Below are 23,500 nucleotides of genomic sequence, written 5' to 3' on the forward strand. Positions count from 1 at the left end.
TGCTCCCGAAAAAACGGCCGTTTTTAAATTTTTTTTTGCATTGATACATGTCCCCTGGGGTAGGACCCGGGTCCCCAAACCCTTTTTAGGACAATACCATGCAAATTAGCCTTTAAAATGAGCACTTTTGATTTCGAACGTTTGAGTCCCATAGACGTCAATGGGGTTCTAACGTTCGTGCGAACTTTCGGTCCGTTCGCAGGTTCTGGTGTGAACCGAATCGGGGGGTGTTCGGCTCATCCCTACTAGTGATGTGGCAGCGGCAAACCACCCACCGCTTCTTTGGGAACCAATGACAGAATGAAGCTGTCATATGTAAAAGTGGTAGAAATATTGCATCTACTGTATATATTATGCTCGGCTCCCACTGTATGGGGGCCAGAAAAGCCAAAGTTCATTTTGAACTGGCAACTCATCCCTATTCTCTAACCAAACTAGAAGCTCATCTTAAGTGGTCAGTGTAATGGTCCCTTACATTGGTGACCAATGGGAGAAGGACCCCCTTATATCAGTGGTCAGTGTAGTGGTTTGGTCCCTTACATTGGTGACCAATGGGAGAAGGACCCCCTTATATCAGTGGTCAGTGGGAGAAGGACATTCTTACATCGTCATTAGTGGGAAGACTACCCCCCTTACAGATCACTGATGCCAGTTACAAAAATTGTTCATTGCTCAAGGAACCCGTAGAAACCTTTGGAAGAACCCGGCTAAGAAAGGCTGGACTAGGCAGTAATATATTACTATGCCCCTTGGCGGGAGTGGAGATGACCCCCATCTATAAGAATATACAGTACATACACACATACAGCACAAGGCCATGTTTACACTATAGGCCGCACACACAATCAGAAAATCGTACAAAAAATAGTGCTTTCGAATCGATCGTATGATAATCTGATTGTTTAGTACACAGCTTTCGTCTGAAATTTTCCAAAAGGACAAACACAAAATAGTTTTTTCGTGCGATACCAGATCGTATGGTTTTCGTTTAATCAGCACAGTTTTTGTCTGAAAATACAATACAAATACATTACATCACTTCCAAATTTTTATTCCGTTGTACGAGAATTTTTGTACTTTAGTAACCTCTTAATTTTCGATCTGGAGACTAGAATGGAAAAAAAAAAAGAAAAAACTGACAATTATTCGTCCGATAATCTCATCGTGTGTACTAGGTTTAGGAGACGTTTCTTGGGACTGCAGTTCCGCTGGGCTCCACAATGTGGTGATCTTCCTTTTACCAATACAGGAAATCTCTATGGAATACAGACAGGAAGTGATGTCAACTATAAGAAGTTCGGGGTGAGAGGTGAGTCGGGAGGAAGTAGAGAAGAGACATTGCTGGAAGTAGCAGTAGAGGAGGTAATAAGATCTTATTTTCTATTTACACCCAGTAACCCCCCCCCGTCATGTCCGTCCTCTTCCTCCATAGTCACTGTGATGTCTTTTATCTCCAGCAGATGATGATACACACATACACTATATTACCAAAAGTATTGGGACGCCTGCCTTTACACGCACATAAACTTTAATGGCATCCCAGTCTTATGCCCCGTACACACGGTCGGATTTTCCGACGGAAAATGTGTGATAGGACCTTGTTGTCGGAAATTCCGACCGTGTGTGGGCTCCATCACACATTTTCCATCGGATTTTCCGACACACAAAGTTTGAGAGCAGGCTACAAAATTTTCCGACAACAAAATCCGTTGTCGGAATTTCCGATCGTGTGTACACAAATCCGACGCACAAAGTACCACGCATGCTCAGAATAAATAAAGAGATGAAAGCTATTGGCCACTGCCCCGTTTATAGTCCCGACATACGTGTTTTACGTCACCGCGTTCAGAACGATCGGATTTTCCGACAACTTTGTGTGACCGTGTGTATGCAAGACAAGTTTGAGCCAACATCCGTCGGAAAAAATCCTAGGATTTTGTTGTCGGAATGTCCGATCAATGTCCGACCGTGTGTACGGGGCATTAGTCCGTAGGGTTCAATATTGAGTTGGCCCACCCTTTGCAGCTATAACAGCTTCAACTCTTCTGGGAAGGCTGTCCACAAGGTTTAGGAGTGTGTCTATGGGAATGGCTGAACATTCCTCCAGAAGAGCATTTGTGAGGTCATGTTGGAACAGAAAGCGGCCATCCCCAAACTGTTCCCACAAAGTTGAGAGCATAAAATTGTCCAAACTGTCTTGGTATGCTGACCAACTTAAGCGTTCCCTTCACTGGAACTAAGGGGCCAAGCCCAACCCCTGAAAAACAACCCCACACCATAATCTACAATACATCCCTGTCCTCCACCCTGGACAAGCTCGCTCCCCTCACTACACACAGAATCAGGCCTCAAACCCCTACAACCCTGGCAAACAGATGACACCAGAATTCTCAAAAAAAACGTAGTTGTGCTCTTAAGCGTCTGTGGCACAAGACTTATGCCACGTACACACGATCGGAATTTCGACCCGCAAAAGACCGATGAGATTTTTTCGTAGGAAAATGCGACCGTGTGTATGCTCCATCGGTCTTTTGCTGGCCTGAATTCCAGCCAGCAAAAGATTGAGAGCATGTTCTTAATTTTTCGGTCGGAAAAAGTTCCTATCTGAAAATGCGATCGTCTGTGGCAATTCCGACGCGCAAAATTCCTACGCAAGCTCGGAAACAATTCGACGCATGCTCGGAAGCATTGAACTTCATTTTCTCGGCTCGTCGTAGTGTTGTACGTCACCGCGTTCTTGACGGTCATAATTTCAGCGAACTTTTGCGTGACCGTGTGTATAGGGCTGGGGAAAAAATCTATTTTAATCTTGAACTAAGTTGAGAGGTCAAATTGATTCAAAATTTCAGCAAATCGATTTTCTTTAGATTTTTTTTTTTTTCCACCAGGACCGGCGCCGACACCGCGCCGGTCCTGAGGAGCTGCGGACAGGAGTTTTTAGGCGAGCCTGCAGGTTCAGCCTAGTCTGCAAGGCCTGACGCCGCGGACTAGGCTGAAGCCTCGCCTAAAAACTCCTGCCTGCAGTTCCCCAGGACCGGCGCTGACACCGCTCCGGTCCTGAGGAGCTGCGGGCAGGAGTTTTTAGGCGAGGCCGCTGCTTTGGCCTAGTCCGTGAGGCCGGACGCCGCAGACTAGGCCGAAGCCGCGGCCTCGCCTAAAAACTCCTGCCCGCAGCTCCTCAGGACCGGCACGGTGTCCAATAAAATTTGAATCGTGAATCGAGTTTGTTTTTAAAAAATCGCAGATTTTTTTTTTTTTTTTTGAGAAAATCTCCCAGCCCTACGTGTGTATGCAAGGCAAACTTGAGTGGAATCCCGTCGGTGTCAACTGATTGTATACGCGGCATAAGTCTCTCGAAGACTTCAACCCAAACAAATCTGCCCTCCAAAAATACTATTCTTTCCTAACTTTCCTTACTAACTCTTCTCTACCTTCAACTCTCTACTTCGTCCTCCACCCAATAACTCATTCACTGCCCAGGAGATCGCTAATCACTTCAAAAACAAGATTGATACAATTCATGATGAAATCTTCACTCTACAGGTATCTCTCCCAGTTAAGACCCCATGTCAACAGGTACAATTGACACTCCCCTTATTCAAACCTTCTACTATAAACGAAGTTGCTAAACTCCTTTCTATCGCCCACCTAACCACCTGTCCCCTGGACCCTATTCCATCTCAAATACTACGGTCACCCTCTGACCCCATCCTACACTCTCTAACCCACATCTTCAATCTCTCCCTCACCTGTGGCATCTTCCCCAATGCTCTAAAACATGTATTGGTCAACCTCATACTCAAAAAGCCGTCCTTGGACCCTACCCATCTTAACAACCTACGCCCAATCTCCTTGCTCCCCTTTTCCTCTAAACTCCCTGAATGCCTGGTTTACAACCAACTGAGTGACCACTTTACTAAGAATAACCTTCTTGATCCCCTTCAATCTGGATTTCGCCCTCAACACTCCACAGAAACTGCTCTTTTAAAACTCACAAATGACCTACTAACTGCAAAAACCAACAAACACTATTCTGTACTCCTACTTCTGGACCTTTCAGCTGCCTTTGATACAGTTGACCACCCCCTCCTCGTAAAAAAAAAAACTTTACTCCCTCGGTCTCCGTGACTGCGCTCTTCAGTGGCTCTCATCCTACCTATCCCAACGCACCTTCAGTGTCACTTACAATTCTACTTCCTCCACTCCTCTTCCCTTCTCTGTCGGGGTCCCCCAAGGTTCTCTTCTTGGACCTCTTTTATTTTCAATCTACACCTCTTCCCTGGGTCAGCTGATAGCCTCTCACGGCTTTCAATATCATTTCTATGTTGACGACACACAGATCTATCTCTCCACCCCTCAACTCACTCCATCAGTCTCCTCACGCATCACTAACTTACTAACCGACATATCTGTATGGATGTCACACCACTTCCTCAAACTCAACTTGTCCAAAACCGAGCTTATAATATTTCCTCCCCCACGTTCCTCTTCCCCTGACTTGTCTGTCAAGAGCAATGGCAAAACCATCCACCCGTCCCCAGATGTCAGGGTGCTAGGTGTTATCCTGGATTCTGAACTCTCCTTTCAGCCCCACATCCAATCACTTTCCAAAGCTTGCCGCCTCAACCTCCGCAACATCTCTAAACTACGTCCCTTTCTAACCAATGAAACCACAAAGCTCCTGATTCACTCCCTGGTTATCTCTCGCCTCGACTACTGCAACTCCCTCCTCATTGGCTTACCTTTAAATAGACTATCCCCCCTTCAGTCCATCATGAATGCTGCTGCCAGACTCATCCACCTTACAAACCGCTCAGTGTCTGCTACCCCTCTCTGCCAATCCCTCCATTGGCTGCCACTCGCCCAACGAATTAAATTCAAAATACTAACAATAAGTTACAAAGCCATCCACAACTCTGCCCCCAGCTACATCACTAACCTAGTCTCAAAATACCAACCTAATCGCCCTCTCCGTTCCTCCCAAGACCTCCTGCTTTCTAGCTCCCTCATCACCTCCTCCCATATCCGCCTCCGGGACTTCTCCTGAGCCTCTCCCATCCTCTAGAATTCCCTACCTGAATCTGTCAAACTGTCTCCAAATCTATCCACTTTTAGGCGATCCCTGAAAACTTTCCTCTTCAGAGAAGCCTATCCTGCCTCCATCTAACAACTACACTTTCTTCATCAGCTCATCCCCCACAGCTATTACCCTTTTGTATCATTTGACCCCCCCTCCTAGATTGTAAGCTCTAAGGAGCAGGGCCCTCTGATTCCCCCCTGTATTGAATTGTATTGTAATTGTACTGTCTGCCCTAATGTTGTAAAGCGCTGCGCAAAATGCCTGCGCTATATAAATCCTGTATAATAATAATAATCTCCTCTCCACCAAATGATTTGGACCAGTGCACAAAGCAAGGTCCATAAAGACATGAATGAGCGAGTTTGGGGTGGAGGAACTTGACTGGCCTGCACAGAGTCCTGACCTCAACCTGATAGAACACCTTTGGGATAAATTAGGGCAGGGACTGTGAGCCGGGCCTTCTTTACCAACATCAGTGCCTGACCTCACAAATGTGCTTCTGCGCCTTTCAGCTAGGTACAATGTTCCTAGCAATGGGGAGAAACGTAATATTTATGGTCTGTGCTCCTCAATTAATGGACTGATTATGGGTAGAAAACCAAGGAATGCCTAAGACGACAGTAAAATTTGGTAAGGTAATTAGATGAAAGCTGATGGTCAGCCTCAAATTGGAGTACTAGAGGGATCGTTTCAGGTCCTGAGGATAAAGATGAACCATTAACTGTCTCAATATTAATAGGGGCCAATTTATTTCTTGCTTGAATATTATTGCTTTGGGCAAATTTTAGGCGTGTGTCTATGGTAATGTTTGACCATTCTTTCAGAAGCGCATTTGAGATGAATTAGAGCGAACCAGGCCTTCTCGCCCAACATCAGTGCCTGTCCTCACAAATGCGCTTCTGGAAGAATGGTCAAACATCCCCATAGACACACTCCTAAACCTTGTGGACGGCCTTCCCAGAAGAGTTGAAGCTGTTATAGTTGTAAAGGGTGGGCCAACTCAATATTGAACCCTACGGACTATGACTGGGATGCCATTAAAGTTCATGTGTGTGTAAAGGCAGGTGTCCCAATACTTTTGGTAATAGTGTGGAAACGTAGATTAACCCCTTCAGGGGCAGAACATTTCCCCACTTGCAGGTCCGGAACATTCTCTTCATTTTGGAGATGTGTTACCTTTCCCACCAATCACCTTCTCACCTCATCAGTCTATACTAATGGATTATATGACTTTTATTTGTGGTGGGGGATGGGGGTTATTTTGGGGATATTGGAATATGTATGTCTTTATTTTATTAGATTCAAACAGAAAAAGGGGGAAAATGTAATTTGTAGTAAATGTCCTGAAAACTATTTTTCCATAATGATCCCAGTCTCAGATATTCATCCTAAAATGTGATCAGTAAAGTCTCCGGAGTACACGGAGATCACAGGAATATGATGTGTCCTGGCAAAGCCCAAAGACAAAGTTCATCTTTCAGTTTAGTAGAGGTGGGACGCACCCGGGAGAAGTGATTCTGTATACAGAAACCTCACAGAGCGCCCCTCACAGCTCCTCCTTCTCATGTCACTCCAACCAGAGTCAGAGAATCTTATGACATCACACTGACCTCACAGCTCCTCCTCCCAATGTCCCTCCAACCAGAGTCAGATAATCCTATGACGTCACACTGACCTCACAGTGCCTCCTTCCAGTGTCCCTTCATCTAGAGTCAGCGAATCCTGTGACATCACAATGACCTCACAGCTCCTCCTCCCAATGTCCCTCCAACCAGAGTCCGAGAATCCTATGACATCACACTGACTTCACAGCTCCTCCTCCCAATGTCCCTCCAACCAGAGTCAGATAATCTGATGACATCACACTGACCTCACAGCTCCTCCTCCCAGTGTCCCCCATTCAGATTCAGAGAATCCTATGACATTATTATTATTATTATTATTATTATTATTATTATTATTATTATTATCATACAGGATTTATATAGCGCAGCACTTTACAATGTGGGGAGACACTACAACAGTACAATTCAAAACAAGAGGGTTAGAGGAGCCCTGCTTCTGCAAACTTAGAATCTAAGAGGGAGGGGCTAGTGAAACAAAAAAGGTAGGGACTGTGAGGGATGAACTGATGAGGGCAAGAGAATATTTGATTGTCAGCTGGAGGCAGGATAGATTTCCATGAAGAGATGAGTTTTCAGGGATCGTCTAAAAGTGGACAGTGGAGTGGGAGATAACCAGACAGATTGGGGAAGTGAGTTCCAGAGGACGGGAGAGGCTCGGGAGAAGTCCTGGAGACGAGCATGGGATTAGGAGACAAGGGAGCTAGTGAGTAGAAGGTCTTGGAAGGAGCAGAGAGGATGGTTTGGGTGACATTTGGAGATAAGATTGGTGATGTACCTCGGGGTAGAATTGTGAATGGCTTTGTATGTTATTGTAAGTGTTTTGAATTTTATTTGTTGGGCAATGGGAAACCAGTGGAGGGGATTGGTAGAGAGGGGTGGTGGACACTGAAGGGTTGGTAAGGTTGATGAGTCTGGCAGCAGCATTCATGACAGACTGAAGAGAGGATAGCTTGCAGAGAGGTAGGCCAATGAGGAGGGGGGTTACAATAGTCAAGGCGAGAGATAACAAGGGAGTGAATAAGTTGCTTAGTGGTCTCAATGTTTAGAAAGACGCATATTTTGGAGATGTTTTGGAGGTTTAGTTACATTGTAGGTGAGGTTGAAAAAAGACACAAGTCCATCAAGTCCAACCAATGTGTGTGATTATGTGTCAGTATTACATTGTATATCCCTGTATGTTGTGGTCATTCAGGTGATTATCTAATCATTTCTTGAAACTATCAATGCTCCCCGCTGAGACCACTGCCTGTGGAAGGGAATTCCACATCCTTGCCGCTCTTACAGTAAAGAACCCTCTACGTAGTTTAAGTTTAAACCTCTTTTCTTCTAATTTTAATGAGTGGCCATGTATCTTGTTAAACTCCCTATCGCGAAAAAGTTTTATCCCGATTGTGGGGTCACCAGTACGGTATTTATAAATTTAAATCATATCCCCTCTCAAGCGTCTCTTCTCCAGAGGGAATAAGTTCAGTGCTCGCAATCTTTCCTCATAACTAAGCTCCTCCAGACCCTTTATTAGCTTTGTTGCCCTTCTTTGTACTCGCTCCATTTCCAGTACATCCTTCCTGAGGACTGGTGCCCAGAACTGGACAGCATACTCCAGATGAGGCCGGACCAGAGTCTTGTAGAGTGGGAGAATTATCGTTTTATCTCTGGAATGAATCCCCTTTTTAATGCATGCCAATATTCTGTTTGCTTTGTTAGCAGCAGCTTGGCATTGCCTGCCATTGCTGAGCCTATCATCTACTAGGACCCCCAGGTCCTTTTCCATCCTAGATTCCCCCAGAGGTTCTCCCCCCAGTGTATAGATCGCATTCATATTTTTGCCACCCAAATGCATTATTTTAAATTTTTCTACATTAAACCTCATTTGCATGTAGTTGACCACCCCATTAATTTGTTCAGATCTTTTTGCAAGGTTTCCACATCCTGCGGAGAAGTTATTGCCCTGCTTAGCTTAGTATCGTCTGCAAATACAGAGATTGAACTGTTTATCCCATCCTCCAGGTCGTTTATGAAGAAATTAAACAGGATTGGTCCCAGCACAGAACCCTGGGGGGCCCCACTACCCACCCCTGACCATTCCGAGTACTCCCCATTTATCACCACCCTCTGAACACGCCCTTGTAGCCAGTTTTCAATTCACGTACTCACCCTATGGTCCATGCCAACAGACCTTATTTTGTACAGTAAACGTTTATGGGGAACTGTGTCAAATGCTTTTGCAAAATCCAGATACACCACGTCTACGGGCCTTCCTTTATCTAGATGGCAACTCACCTCCTCATAGAAGGTTAATAGATTGGTTTGGCAAGAACGATTCTTCATGAATCCATGCTGATTACTGCTAATGATATCATTCTTATTACTAAAATCTTGTATATAGTCCCTTATCATCCCCTCCAAGAGTTTACATACTATTGATGTTAGGCTAACTGGTCTGTAATTCCCACGGATGTATTTTGGGCCCTTTATAAATATTGGTGCTACATTGGCTTTTCTCCAGTCAGTTGGTACTATTCCAGTCGGTAGACTGTCAGTAAAAATTAGGAACAATGGTCTGGCAATTACTTGACTGAGTTCCCTAAGTACCCTCAATTGCAAGCCATCTGGTCCCGGTGATTTATTAATGTTTAGTTTCCCAAGTCTAATTTTTTAATAATAATTTTTTTTTTTTTACATGTTTACTCAGTTTTTATAAAACAGTACAGGATTTGTTGATGCAGGAGTAGCCTGCCAGAAAAGGTAATAAAAGTAATATGACATAGTGAGCAGGATAAAACTGCGTGGTTTGGAGCCTATAAACATTAACGAGAAAGCTAATAATACAGTATCTGGTCTAACAAGAGAAACTAACTGGAGGTTCTGCTAGGGCTGGGGAAAAAATTTATTTGAATCTTGAATCGAGTTGAGAGGTCAAATTGATTCAAAATTTAAGCAAATCGATTTTTTTTTTTTTTTTTCACCAGGACAGGCGCTGACACCGCTGAGGAGCTGCGGGCAGGAGTTTTTAGCGAGGCCGTGGCTTCGGCCTAGTCCGCGAGGCCGGACGGCGCAGCCTAGGCCAAAGCCGCGGCCTCTCCTAAAAACTCCTGCCCGCAGCTCCCCAGGACCGGCGCGGTGTCCAAAAAAAAAAAAAACTCGATTTGAATCGTGAATCGGGTTTTTTTTTTTTTTTTTTTAAATCGCAGATTTTTTTTTTTTTTTTTTTTTTTTTTTTTTATAAAATTGCCCAGCTCTAGGTTCTGCCAAAGGAGTGGAAGAGTGTGAACATTCACTCAGAAAATGGGTAGAAAGATCACTACCATTATGAAGAAATATCAGATATTTCACATCAAATACTGTACAACCTAAACAGATTAGGTGGAATGCCCGGGGGGGGGGGGGGAATATATGAAATTAAGGCATTAGAGGTGACCTGGATCCTAAGTTTGCCCAGTGTATTAGCAAGATCTGCCCGCAGGTACCAGTCCATGTAGCGGAAGGGAGTCATATGGGAAGAGATTTTTTATGGAGAGAGAGAGTGTTCCATGAAGCGACGCCATCTTGCAATGAAGCGTTTCAGAGATGTAGAATGTTGGGTAATGGTGTCCAATTTTTCAATGTGAAATAGTGTTAAAAGTGCTTGTTTAACCGAGGCAATTTGAGGGGTTGATCCAAGCTTGCATTATTGCCCTGCGGGCTGCCAGAAGCCAGATCTGGACCCATTGAGGAAGAAAGGTACAGGTAGGTGTTGGTAAAAGAAGCTTGCGGGGTGTCGCAACTGAAGAGGCATAATAGTGGGTCCTTGGCAAATGTAAATGCTGGGATCTATCAATATAGTCCAACACCTGGTCCCAAAAGGTGGAGACTGCTTGACAGGTCCATAATCTGTGGAACAGGAATGGTCTCAGAGTAGAGCACCAAGGGCATGCGAAGATGGTTGAGTCATTTTTGCTGTGGCGAAATGGACGATACGCCCAATGGGCGATTTTAAACTGGGTTTCTCGCCACGTTTCGCATGTTACTAGAGAACGGATCTTTTGATATCCTGCAAGAATCTTCTCTGGTGCATCTTGATCATCCAGAATAGAGATCTAGGGTTTGAAGGGTATAATGTGGTATTTTGTAGCCTGATGAGTGGTGAGGTTGGAGTATATATCTGATATGGAGTATTGGTCCCGATCTATCAGGGCATCAATGAAAGAGCGTTGACAATGGTTTTGGTGCGTGCTGAAGCAGGATCTGAGGTAGCTGGTTAGCTGATGATAGTGAAACACGTGCGGTGGCGTGAGGGAGTACTGTTTAGTTAGTTCCGAAAAGGGTCTAAAAGTACCTTGGGCAGGATTAATGACTTTAGAGCTGGTTGTTTTGCCTGAGGATGACCATTGAGTAAAGGCCTTGTGATCCATAGAAGGGGGGAACATTGGGTTGCCAAGTATGGGAAGGTGATTTGAGATGGAGAAGGGTAGGCCCATGAGTTTCCGTATTTCTCTCCAGGCAATCAGTGTCTCTAATCATGAGGTTGGATCTCAGGGGCTGGGGAAGGGTGCGTAGCCTAGAATGAAGGACGGCCTGGAGATTAAACAGAGACACGAGGGCGCCCTCCAGCATGTAGTTGGAGTAACAAAAGTTTTTGGACAACCAGTCAATACCTTGTCTCAATAGGCAGGAAAGATTATAGAATCTAATACTGGGCAGGCCCGCTCCACCTTCACACTTCGGGAGACAAAGTTTTTGAAGTGCAATGCGAGGTTTCCTGCCACGCCAAATGAATGCGAGCAGTGCAGTGTGTATCTTTTGGAAGTCAGTATGTTTCATTAATAGAGGTAAGGTCTGTAATGGATACAACAATCTAGCGAACGAGACCATTTTAAAGAGGTGGCATCTCCCAAATAGTGAAAGGGGTAGGTCTGCCCATGCTTCCAACTCCTGTACAATCTTGGCTATCACCTGGTGGTAGTTCAGGCTATGTAGAGAGGAGGGTTCCCTGCCAATGCGAATGCCCAGGTAGGTGATATGTTTCGCTACTATGAATGGGGATGAGCCCATCCAAACTCGAGCCAGCTGTGGGTTGAGAGGTAAAATTTTGCTCTTGTCAAAATTAATCCGGAGCCCCGAACAGGCCCGGAATGTCCCAAATAGGTCTCGGAGGAGTGAAATATCCGTGGAGGGGTTGGTTGAGAATAAGAGGGCTTCATCGGCGAATAGAGCCGAGCGTAAGACTTGGTTGCCTACCGTAACACCACTCACCCCTGACGGTGAGTTTAAAAGTCTGGAGAGTGGTTCGATGACTATGTTAAAAAGAAGAGGGGATAGGGGGCAGCTTTGTCGTGTGCCTTTGGTGAGTGGTATGTTAGAGGAGATGAAATTAGGAGTAACAAGGCGGGCCGTTGGTGAGGAGTACATTTTTTGGACAAATTGTAGTAAGGGGCCAGTCAGTCCAATTGCTCTCATGACCATGAAGAGCCAAGAAAAGCTGATGTTATCGAAAGCCTTCTCGGCATCTAGCGAAACAATGGCTGTGTCAAGGTCAGGATGCATCTTAGCAAATTCAAGGGCTAGAAGGACCTTACGAATTTTGAGGGTGGCAGACCGCCCTGCAACAAATCCTGATTGGGCCGGATGGAGGATTGATGGGAGGATGTGCGCTAGACGGGATGCAACGTTTTTGGATAGAATTTTCGCGTCTAGGTTGATTATGGGTTTTAGGCCTATACGAGCCCGGTAGGAGGGGATCTTTTCCCTTTTTGGCGATGAGTTTTTAATGTGAGCTTGCGTGCCCGAGGGAAGGTATGGGCCCTCAGCCCACATTGCTTTATAGACATGGGATAGGGTCTCAGGGATGAATTCGGATGTCATTTTAAAGAATTCTGCCAAAAAGCCGTCTGGGCCAGGGGCTTTTCCATTAGAGAGGGATTTAATAGTAGAGCAGATGTCCTCATGGGAAATGGGGGCATTTAGAGTGTCCAACTGGTCAGGAGACAGGGTAGGTAGTTTAATTGACGTGAGCAATTTTTTCGCTGCCTCTACGTCGATGGAGTCTCCCGAGTTAAGACTGGTATAGTACTGAGTGAGGATGGCACTAATCTCAGAGGGCGCATTAGTAATGTCTCCGTTAGGGGATCGTAGAGCTCCAATATGTATCGGCCGGCGGCGTCCCGAGCACAGCTTCACTAAGAGCTTGCCTGCCTTATTTCCGTATCTATGGAATTAGAGAGCAGAGTAAGATTGCCTAATAGTCTCCTGCTGCGCGGACCAGTGATCAAAAGCGCGCTTGGCTGCTTGCCATGTAAGTGAGTTGGCTATAGTGTAGTTTAGCGTTAAGGCACAGTGTGCCATGCATAGGGACTCGCTGGCCTTCAAATATTGGAGACGAGTTTGTTTCTTAAATTGAGCTGTATAGGAGATAATGCGTCCTCTAAGAAAAGCTTTTCCCGTCTCCCAGAACAAATTTGGGGTAGAAAGATGGGCCCCGTTGGTTTCTACAAATTCAGCCCAGGCAGTGCGGCATTGCAGGGGGTTGAGAACCCAGACAATTGGACACTAATAGGGGAGTCTTTGATGGTCGATGAGGAGATGAAGGGGAGTATACCCGGTAAGCAGAGAAGGAAGTCTATGCGGGAAAATGACTTATGAGGAGGGGAGACAAAGGTGAATTCACGATCAGTGGGGTGGGAGACGCGCCAAGTATCTGTAAGATGAAGTGAGGAAGCCGTTTGAGCTAAAATGGTGGGAGTGTCGCCCGTGTGAACTCGACTTGCAGGGCCCGGGGTACGGTCTTCAGCCGTATGCATGACAGTATTGAAGTTCACCTCAATAAGATGAAAGTGTTCAGGGATTTGTAAAACCCAGGTGGTAAAATCATATAAAAAGGGCTGTCCAGGGGAATTAGGGGCATATATGTTAGATCTAGCGATGTCACGTGAGGCAACCGTCAGGTGAAGGGTGACTCTGCGGCCCTCCGATTCCGTCTCAAAGGAGCGAACGGTGTGATGGCAATTTTTGTGGAGCAAAATTACTACCCATGCTTTACGACCCACAGCTGGCGAGCCATAAACCTCACCTACCCATAATTTGCACAGAAAAGTCGTCTGCGGCCAGATGGGTCTCCTGTAAAAGAGCGACATCTGCTCGCAGGCGCTTAAGGTGTCTTAAAATCTGCATACGCTTATGAGGGGAGCGTAGCCCCTTGACATTCCACGAGATTACCTTTAGGTGATTCCCATCATCCGAAGGAGCCATGGCTGAGGCAGTAGTAGGTAGATGTGAAATGGCCCGAATAGGGGTAGCGCCACCGCAGTCTTTGCCCCGTCGGATCCGGAACCATTGGAACTTCGGCAGAGTCCTAGAGGTAAGTTGAGAGATAGAATAGTGAATGACCATATACATAAAACAATAATAAACAAGAGAGTAGGCCTCCTAAAACATTCTATGAACTTCACTTTTTCGCCATGGAGCCACCACCTAAAGCTCCCCCGCCAAAGAGCGCCTCCTCCACTTATGTTGGCATGAGGTAACCCTAAAGAGGGGGATCCAGGGGGATGAGGGAGAGGGAAGAGAAGGCGGAAGGAGATCAGGAGAGGGGGGGGGGGATAGAAAGGGGAGAAGAACGAGGGGGGAGGAGAAGGAAAAAAGAAGGGGAGGGGAGGAAAGGGGGGAACTGAGATCAATCAGGGGTGACCCATATAAAGCAAGTTAGGAATAGCCAGATATGACAAACCTTGTTATTAATATTAAGGCCCACCGGATGAGGTAAGTCTGAAATGGCGGGCTGGGACCACTAGGTCAGAGAGGACTTAAATCAACAGTCTCAATTAGAGAAGTGGGAAACCCTGCGGGTTAGCAGGAGCTTGCAGTCAGCAGTGTGCAGAGTGGCCCCCAAGTCTAATTTTAATTCTGTCCTCTGTTAACCATGGAGGTGCTTCCTGTGATGTGTCATGAGGATAAACACTGCAGTTTTGGTTACTGAAGCCCCCCATTTCCCTTGTGAAGACTGAAAAGCAGAATAAATTCAATACCTTCACCATCTTCCCATCCTTTGTAACCAGATGTCCTTCCTCATTCTTTATGGGGCCAATATGGTCTGTCCTCCCTTTTTTACTGTTTACGTACTTAAAGGATTTCTTGGGATTTTTTTTGCTCTCCTCCGCTATGTGTCTTTCATGTTCTATCTTAGCTGCCCTAATTGTACCCTTACATTTCTTGTTGCATTCCTTATAAAGTCTGAATGCTGATGATGATCCCTCAACCTAGTATTTTTTGAAGGCCTATTTCTTTGCTTTTATATGCATTTTTACATTGGAGTTAAGCCATCCAGGACTTTTCTTCGCTCTTCTAAATTTATTACCCAATGGGAGGCATTGGCTAATGCCCTTATTTAATATGCTCTTAAAGCAAACCCATCTCTCCTCTGTGTTCTTTGTTTCTAAGATTTTATCCCAATTTATGCCTTCTAGCAAGGTACATAGTTTAGGGAAGTTGGCTCTTTTGAAATTCAGGGTCTTTGTATTCCCCTTATGTTTCCTATTTGTGTATTTATACTGAAGCCAAATGTCCTGTGATCGCTGTTTCCTAAATTACGCCGTATTTCCACATCCGTGATCAGTTCTGTATTGTTGGTAATCAGTAGATCCAGTAACGCTTTATTTCTAGTTGGCGCGTCTACCATCTGACCCATAAAATTGTCCTGCAAGACATTTTAGAACTGGTGAGCCTTAGATGAATGTGCGGTTCCCACTGCCCAGTCTGTCTGGATAATTAAAATCCCCCATTATGATAACACTTCCCAACCTTGCTGCTAATCCAAATTGTTATAGGAGATATGTCTCCCCTTCCTCCCTCAGGTTAGGGGGCCTATAGCATACTCCCAGTATTATTTTCCCCTTAGCTTCATCCCTTTGGAGCTCTACCCATAAGGATTCCACCTCCTCCCTAGCTCCCTTAGTGATGTAATCTCTCACATTCACTTGTACATTATTCTTGAGAGATATATATATATATATATATATAGGCACACCCCTCCCCCTTTTTTACCCTCTCTATCCCTGCGATAAAGGGTATACCCTTGAATGGTTGCCAGCCAATCATGAGAGCTGTTGAACCAGGTCTCTGAAATTCCCACAAAATCCAAATCCTCATCGTACAACAGTATCTCTAGTTCTCCCATCTTGTCCGCCAGGCTCCTGGCATTGGTGAACATGCCACGTAGTTTAGACCGGTCGCATACTATCCTCTTATTGGGTGTTTTGAGATTGCAACTAGGACTTGCTACTACTTGCTACTTACCTTGGGTTTATGTGCTTTGGTCAACCTACCACTAATGCCCCCAATGCTACCCTCTGGAATTTGTTCCGCGCTGACTATCTCTACCTCTGAGCCCCCCCCACCCCCCGTCGCCTAGTTTATAAACCCCTCTAACTTTTTGGCCATCTTTACTCCCAGCTGATCTGCACCCTCCTCATTTAGGTGCAGTCCATCCCTTCTACAGTACTGGTGATCGACTGAGAAGTCGGCCCAGTCCTACAGGAACCCAAACCCCTCCTTACTACACCAGCTCCTCAGCCACTTGTTTACTTCCCTAACCTCCCTCTGCCTTTCTGGTGTGGCTCAATGTACCGGTAGTATTCCTAAGAATACTACCTTGGAGGTCCTGTTCCTCAATTTAGCTCCCAAGTCCATAAAATCATTCTTTAGGACACTCCATCTGCTTCTGACTTTGTGATTGGTGCCAGCGTGCACCATGACAGCCGGGTCTTCCCCAGCCCCCCCCAGTAATCTGTCCACCAGATCCATGATGTGCCGAACCCGAGCGCCCAGTAGACAACATACAGTTCGGTGCTTCAGGTCTTTGATACAGATTGCCTTCTCTGCCCTTCTAAGAATTGAGTCTGGACGATTTGGATAGTGATTGTATTTGGGGCTGAAAGGACAGGTCAGAGTCTAGGATTACACCTAGTACCTTGGCACGAGGGGAGGGACTGATGGTTGTATTATTTATCCTGATGGAGAAGTGAGGGGGAGGGGCATGGGCTGGAGGAAAAATTATGAGCTTGGTTTTAGAAAGATTGAGTTTGGGGAAGTGGTGTGACATCCATGTTGATATGTTAGTTAGTAGGTTAGCATCACTCTGACCTCATAGCTCCTCCCCCCAATGTCCCTCAAACCAGAGTCAGATAATCCAATGACATCATACTGACCTCACAGCTCCTCCTCCCAATGTCCCTCAAACCAGAGTCAGATAATCCAATGACATCATACTGACCTCACAGCTCCTCCTCCCAATGTCCCTCAAACCAGAGTCAGAGAATCCTATGACATAACACTGAACCTAAATGGAAATAATAAAATAGTGGTGCTCCTAATACAGAACTGCTTGTGATGAAATGGGTATATTGTATTATTGTGTCATTTAATAAAGAGTCCACTTCCACATCAAGTGAGAAGTGAGATGTGGTCAGTGTGGAAGCCGAAGTCTTCAGGAGCTCAATCTGCTGTTTCACAGCCACCCCCAGTAAGGCTGGCCATACATGGATCGAAATTCTGCCGGTAAAGCACTTCTGTACAACCACCTTGTCTGATTTTTTTTTTTTTTCCCACGTGATCAGTGCTGCATGCTATAGCTGGAAGCAATGATCAGTGTATTCTGATGGCAGGGAAGTCTTCTTGCTGTTAGAATACAAAGGCTCAACGGGGAATATTTCCCCATCCACTTTGAATGTGTGGATGGGGAAATCAAGTCTTCTTTTCTTTTCTTTTTTTTTTTTTTTTTTTTTTTTTTTTTTTTTATATTAAGACTCACCTAAGGACTGCTGAGCCTGTACTAGGCAGACAGCAGGGATGAGAAACCACACAACTTGACTCCGGACTCCATACCGGATACAAGAAAACAATGGAACTAAGCTGTTCTGCCAACACCAACATTTCTGGGCATTCAGCCCCTTTCTCACACCTGGCAGATACCTATATACAATATATATTGTATATCAATCTCCAGTTCAGCTCTTTGGACATACTATGTACATCCAAAGGGTGAACTTTGGATCACAAGCTGATGGCTTGCCATCATCTTATGTGGGTTTTGTAGAGCTGGCTTCAAAGTGAAAGTGATGTGGCAGCTCCATAGCTGCTGACCATATCAAAACATGATTATGCCTCGGTCTCACTGCAGTCTCTCTTCCCCCGCCGGCGGATGTTTTCTCGGGCACTGATGAGCATGGGACAGCCGGGGAACCACAGGAGGAGGGCGGGCTTCCGGCGTAGTGGGCATCGCATAGCCGGTTGTGTGAAAGTGATGTGGCAGCTCCATAGCTGCTGACCACTTTCACACAACCGGCTATGCGATGCCCACTACGCCGGAAGCCCGCCCTCCTCCTGTGGTTCCCGGGCTGTCCCATGCTCATCAGTGCCCGAGAAAAAATCCACCGGCGGGGGGGAGAGAGACTGCAGTGAGACCGAGGCATATCCATGTTTTGATCTCACGTGAAACCAGAATGTCCAGTCTCAGATGCACCCTTTCTTGACCAGTACAGCCAGGAGACACATCTAACCAAGCCGATCTGTGCTGCTTGACAAAGGAGTGCTGCTATGCCGACCATCCATAGCCTGTATACTTGGAGACATGTTGCACATTGGTGACGTTATGGCTCCGCGCCACGCTTTGCTGTGTGTGCCAAGCCTCGTTCTGGTTCCCTCTCCACGGCCGTGCTACCAGAGGAGACTGACAACATCACGGCACTGCTTGTGACAGGACCCGGCATCCTCCTTCCCCCTCCACTGGAACCCACACATGCCTGGATGCTTCTACATTCCATCATATCTCAGTTCTGTGTGCCAAGGAGAAGAACCGCTGTGCCCCACCACCTCACATCATCTTATGTGGATTCGCCAGCCGTTTGTGGACATGCTGAAGCTTGCAGTCCCTCTCCTCTCCTCTCATCCAGAGACATGCCTGAATGCAGATATGCTATCTTCCATGTGAGTGGATATTATTATTTTTTTTTCTTTTTATAAATTTTTTTTTTATTGCATTTTCAAGACAAACAATGCATATACAACTTAAAAACTAAAAGAAAAAGAAAAACTGTGGTGCCTATACAAAGTATCCTACACATCACATGGCAAGATATTATAATTTGTGTTATTTATCTTATGATGAGTTAACCTATGGCTCGCTTGTGGATATTATTTTTAATAATAAATGTTTTTTGATACATACTCAGAGGCGCCCCATTTTCCTTGTTTCTTGGTTGGATGGTGTGAAGGGTAGAGGAGACATTGGGGTCTATTAGACTCCTAATATCTCCAAAAAGAGTTCCTATCACCTGCCCAATGCTATCACATAGGGATGCTGGACAGAAGCCGGAACAATTCCTTGAACAATCTTGCCTTGAACCTTGTTTTTCTTAAACCTTGAACCCTTTGCTCCTCCAATGAACTTCTTATTTTAACCATGCCTTTGCACTTCCTGTTTGCCAGAATACTGTAGTGTGCTCTCCAGCCAGAATCTTGCTCTTGTCTCTCCTGCTGTGGATTTATTCTTTGCTACCAGTCGTTACCGACCTTTGGCTTGTAACTCGACTACACTTATGCTTGACCCCAACCTGCAACTACTTGTTATCAACCTTTGGCTTGTTACTGACGATGCTTCTGCTAGATCTGCTACTGGACCCCAGCCTGCTCACCACCTGGTGGGGCAATCCTGAGGACTGTGACCTGATACTAATCAGGGTGACCTGCTTCAGCTGGTTGGTGGGAGCCTCTCTACTGCTATTGGTCTCTGAGCCTGACCCCTGACTGTGACACCACAGAGTGGGGGGAGGGCGGGGGGTGTAGACAAATATATCACTCTGAAATGGGGCTTTTTTTACAATACACACCTGAGGGGAGAAGGATTCTGGGAATATCATTTGATTTTACTATTTATGTTCAAATCTAGAGTTTTCCTCCTGTTTTCCTCCTGCCTCCACCTACTTCCCTGATAGAATAGAGAAATAAAAAGAAGAATCTAGAAGTTACCAGAGAGATCATGGAGGAGAGGTGAGCGGTGCTGGGAATTCTGGGACATTATCCAGTAACAGACAAGGGATGTGTCTGGATGGTGACTGTATCATTGTGTGTGTCAGGTTCCTATAAGATCTCAGGATGTCACTGTCTATTTCTCCATGGAGGAGTGGGAGTATTTAGAAGAACACAAGGATCTCTACAAGGACGTCATGATGGACAATCAGCCGCCCCTCACATCACCGGGTAAGAGGAGACTTTATTGTAAAGGAGAGAGCAGTACGGAGGGTCCACCTAGATCCCCCATCATCTGATAAACACATAGAAACAATGTATTCAGTCAGTGTGTGTGTTTCCTACAGATGGATCCAGTAATGGGAACCCACCAGAGAGATGTCCCCGTCCTCTGTATTCCCGGGATTCCACACAGGAAGATCACACCATCCCTCACCATCAGGTAGATGAGGAACAATCACTGATAGTATCATTAGGATCTGTACATTTTTTGCATTATTACAACTGATGTCATTTTTATTATGTATTCAGAGTGAAAACCTGAGAGATTCTAAAGTTGATATTAAAGTAATAATAGAGGAGGAGGATGATGAGGATGGGGTGAAGAAGGAGTCTGAATTTGTAAGAGGACACAACAATCTGTACCACAACGCCATGGTGGAGACATCCAGCTACAGAGATGCACCAGAGAGATGTCCCCGTCCTCTGTATTCCACACAGGAAGTTCACACCATCCCTCACCATCATCAGGTAGATGAGGAACAATTATTGGTAGTTCTGATTTATACACAGCATGTTTGTTACAATGAATGTAATATTTTATCTTTCAGAGTGGAATCCTCAGTGATTATAATGTTGTTAAAGAAGAGTATAAAGAGGAGGATGAGGAGTATGGAGTGATGGAAGAGTTTTCAGAAGGACGCAAGAATATGATGGAGCCATCTAATACCAGGAACCCACCAGAGAGATGTCCCCGTCCTCTGTATTTCCAGGATTCCGCACAGGAAGATCACACCATCCCTCACCATTACAAGGTTGGTGGGACAGAGTATGTAAAACATGGACTTGTGGAGACGATGTGTGGAGTTTTGTATGTGATATCACAAATGATAGCTATTAAAGCTTATATTTTACTTATGTAATTTTTTTGGTTTAGGGTGAAGATCTAAATGATATAAAAGTTGAGATTAAAGCAGAAGAAGAAGAGATGTATGTGAGGGGTGATCGGCAGTCTATGGAGGAGGATGGAATAACGGGGACATTTATAGAGGAGGACACTCCTACAGAGATCAGCACAGGTGGGTCATTAACACTAAATACATTCCTCCACCCATGCTGCTCACTGATTGGTCCAGAGTAGGGCAAGGACTGGGTGATATCAGCCTGTAATACCCTGGTCACTTTCCTGAGCTGTGTTCCCTGTCCTGTGTTCCTGTAATTCTCTCGGATAATCTTCCTTCTCTGTGCTGCAGACACAATTTATGTATCTAGACTAGTCAGAGTAGTCAATAACCCAATGATGGTGGTCTTCAGGATCAGTCCAGTCTTTATCTTGGTTGTTGGCTGAGATTCAGAGGACCCATTTACTAGTTACCTTGAGGGGGGAATTGTAAGATCCTCAGAGACAAAGCTGCCTGATGTGGGCAGAGTCCTGGTTTAGGGGAACCAATCTGCTCATGTCTAGTAATAATCTTTTTATTTCTATTTTAGTAGATGGACGGGAGATGAGGAAAACCTCAGAGGATTGTCTCACTTTGTCTCCAGACTGTAAAGTAGAAGATGAGGACATCACACAGTATAGTCCAGGAGAAAACCCGACTACCTCAAATGTCCATCCGGCACCACACAGTGTAGATGGACCATCGTATTCCTCTTATCCTGAGGAACCTCAGACTGTGAGGGACGGTGCCGTCCTTCCAACAGATGAGAGGTTTTCCTGTACTGACTGCGGGAAGTGTTTTGTACTAAGATCAGAACTTGTCACTCATCTGAGGTCTCACACAGGGGAGTCGCCTTATTCATGTCCTGAGTGCGGGAAATGTTTTTCATTTAAATCCAATCTTTGCAGACATAAGAAATTGCACAGAGGTGAGAAGCCATATTCCTGTTCTGAGTGCGGAAAATGTTTTTCCGAGAAATGTAAACTTTATACACATCTGAGATTGCACACAGGTGAGAAGCCATATTCCTGCCTTGAGTGCGGGAAATGTTTTATGGATAAATCAAATCTTTATACACATCAGAAATCTCACACAGGGGAGAAGCTGCATTCCTGTCCTGAGTGCGGGAAATGTTTTGTGCATAAATCATTACTTGTCACACATCAAAGGTGTCACTCGGGGGAAAAGCCATATTCCTGTGCTTATTGCGGGAAATGTTTTTCACATAAATCCAATCTTTATAGTCATCAGAAATTGCACACAGGTGAGAAACCATATTCTTGTTCTGAGTGCGGGAAATGTTTTGTGCAAAAATCAGAACTTTCCACACATCAAAGGTCTCACACGGGGGAAAAGCCGTATCCCTGTCCTGAGTGCGGGAAATGTTTTTCACAGAGATCCCATTTTTACAGCCATCAGAGATTGCACACGGGTGAGAAACCATATTCCTGTCCTGAGTGCGGGAAATGTTTTTCAGTGAAGTCACATCTTGTCAGACATGAGAGATTGCACACGGGGGAGAAGCAACTTTCCTGTTCTGAGTGCGGGAAGTGTTTTGTACAAAAATCAGAACTTGTCATACATCAGAGATCTCACACAGGGGAGAAGCCGTATTCTTGTCCTGAGTGTGGAAAATGCTTTTCAGTTATATCCAATCTTTCCATGCATCGGAGATCTCACACGGGGGAAAAGCCGTATTCCTGTTCTGAGTGCGGGAAATGTTTTTCAAGGAAGTCACATCTTTACAGACATCAGAGAATGCACACAGGTGAGAAGCCGTATTCCTGTCCTGAGTGTGGAAAATGTTTTTCTTTAAAGTGCAATCTTTCCAGACATCAGAGATCTCACATGGGGGAGAAGCCACTTTCCTGTTCCAAGTGAGGGAATTGTCCCTCATTGAAGTCCTGTCTTCCTGTACATCAGGGATCCCACACAACCCTCGAGGTGTATTAGAGCCTTGAGTGCGGGAAATGTCTTCTATATGAATTTTGCTGGACATCACAGCTCTCATGTGTGGAAGAAGCACACCCTGATATACACCTCAGATATACTCCATGGCTGATCTTCATCATGTAAGAAACAGTTCATAAGGAGATCAGAGATCACCAAAGACATGGATGAAGTGTTGTACCGTGTTGGCCATTGATAGCAGGAGAAAAATAAAAATGTGACGAGCCTTCATCCAGCTATTGTGAAGTTTGGTTGTATTTTATTCATTCTGTGTTCATCAGTTCCATTTAATGGCCATAATGTGATATTGCAATACTTTCCCTTAGATGACATTTCAGGAAAAACAAACACCGCAATGTAACCACTAGATGGAGCTGAGGACCATAGGAAATCACTGTTATAACCAGAAGGATTTATCCCCTTAATGACCAGGCCATTGTTTACGATACAGCACTGCGTTGCTTTAGCTGACAATTGCGCAGTCATGCGACGCTGTACCCAAATAAAATTAACATCCTTTTTTTCCCACAAATAGAGTTTTTTCTTTTGGTGGTATTTGATCGCCTCTGCGGTTTTTATTTTTTGCGCTATAAACAAAAAAAGAGGGACAATTGTAAAAAAAAACGATATTTTTTTAACTTTTTTGCTATGATATACATCCCCAAAAAATATATAAAAAAAATACAATT

At 45.1% G+C, this 23,500-nt stretch overlaps 1 protein-coding gene across 1 annotated transcript in view; it reads left to right on the forward strand.

The window, feature by feature from the left end:
- Positions 1-1,026: 1,026 nt before the first annotated feature.
- The window catches only part of LOC141121632 (uncharacterized), a 125,427-nt gene continuing 102,953 nt past the window's right edge, over positions 1,027-23,500 (forward strand). Inside the window, 8 exon segments of the mRNA XM_073611281.1 lie at positions 1,027-1,362; positions 19,622-19,722; positions 19,809-19,932; positions 20,049-20,143; positions 20,233-20,451; positions 20,532-20,735; positions 20,858-20,999; positions 21,412-22,775. Coding sequence (XP_073467382.1) covers positions 19,848-19,932; positions 20,049-20,143; positions 20,233-20,451; positions 20,532-20,735; positions 20,858-20,999; positions 21,412-22,775 — 2,109 coding nt within the window. The 5' untranslated portion in view covers positions 1,027-1,362; positions 19,622-19,722; positions 19,809-19,847.

Source organism: Aquarana catesbeiana, unplaced genomic scaffold (assembly GCF_042186555.1).
Source record: "Aquarana catesbeiana isolate 2022-GZ unplaced genomic scaffold, ASM4218655v1 unanchor226, whole genome shotgun sequence".
NCBI classification, from domain to species: Eukaryota; Metazoa; Chordata; class Amphibia; order Anura; family Ranidae; genus Aquarana; species Aquarana catesbeiana.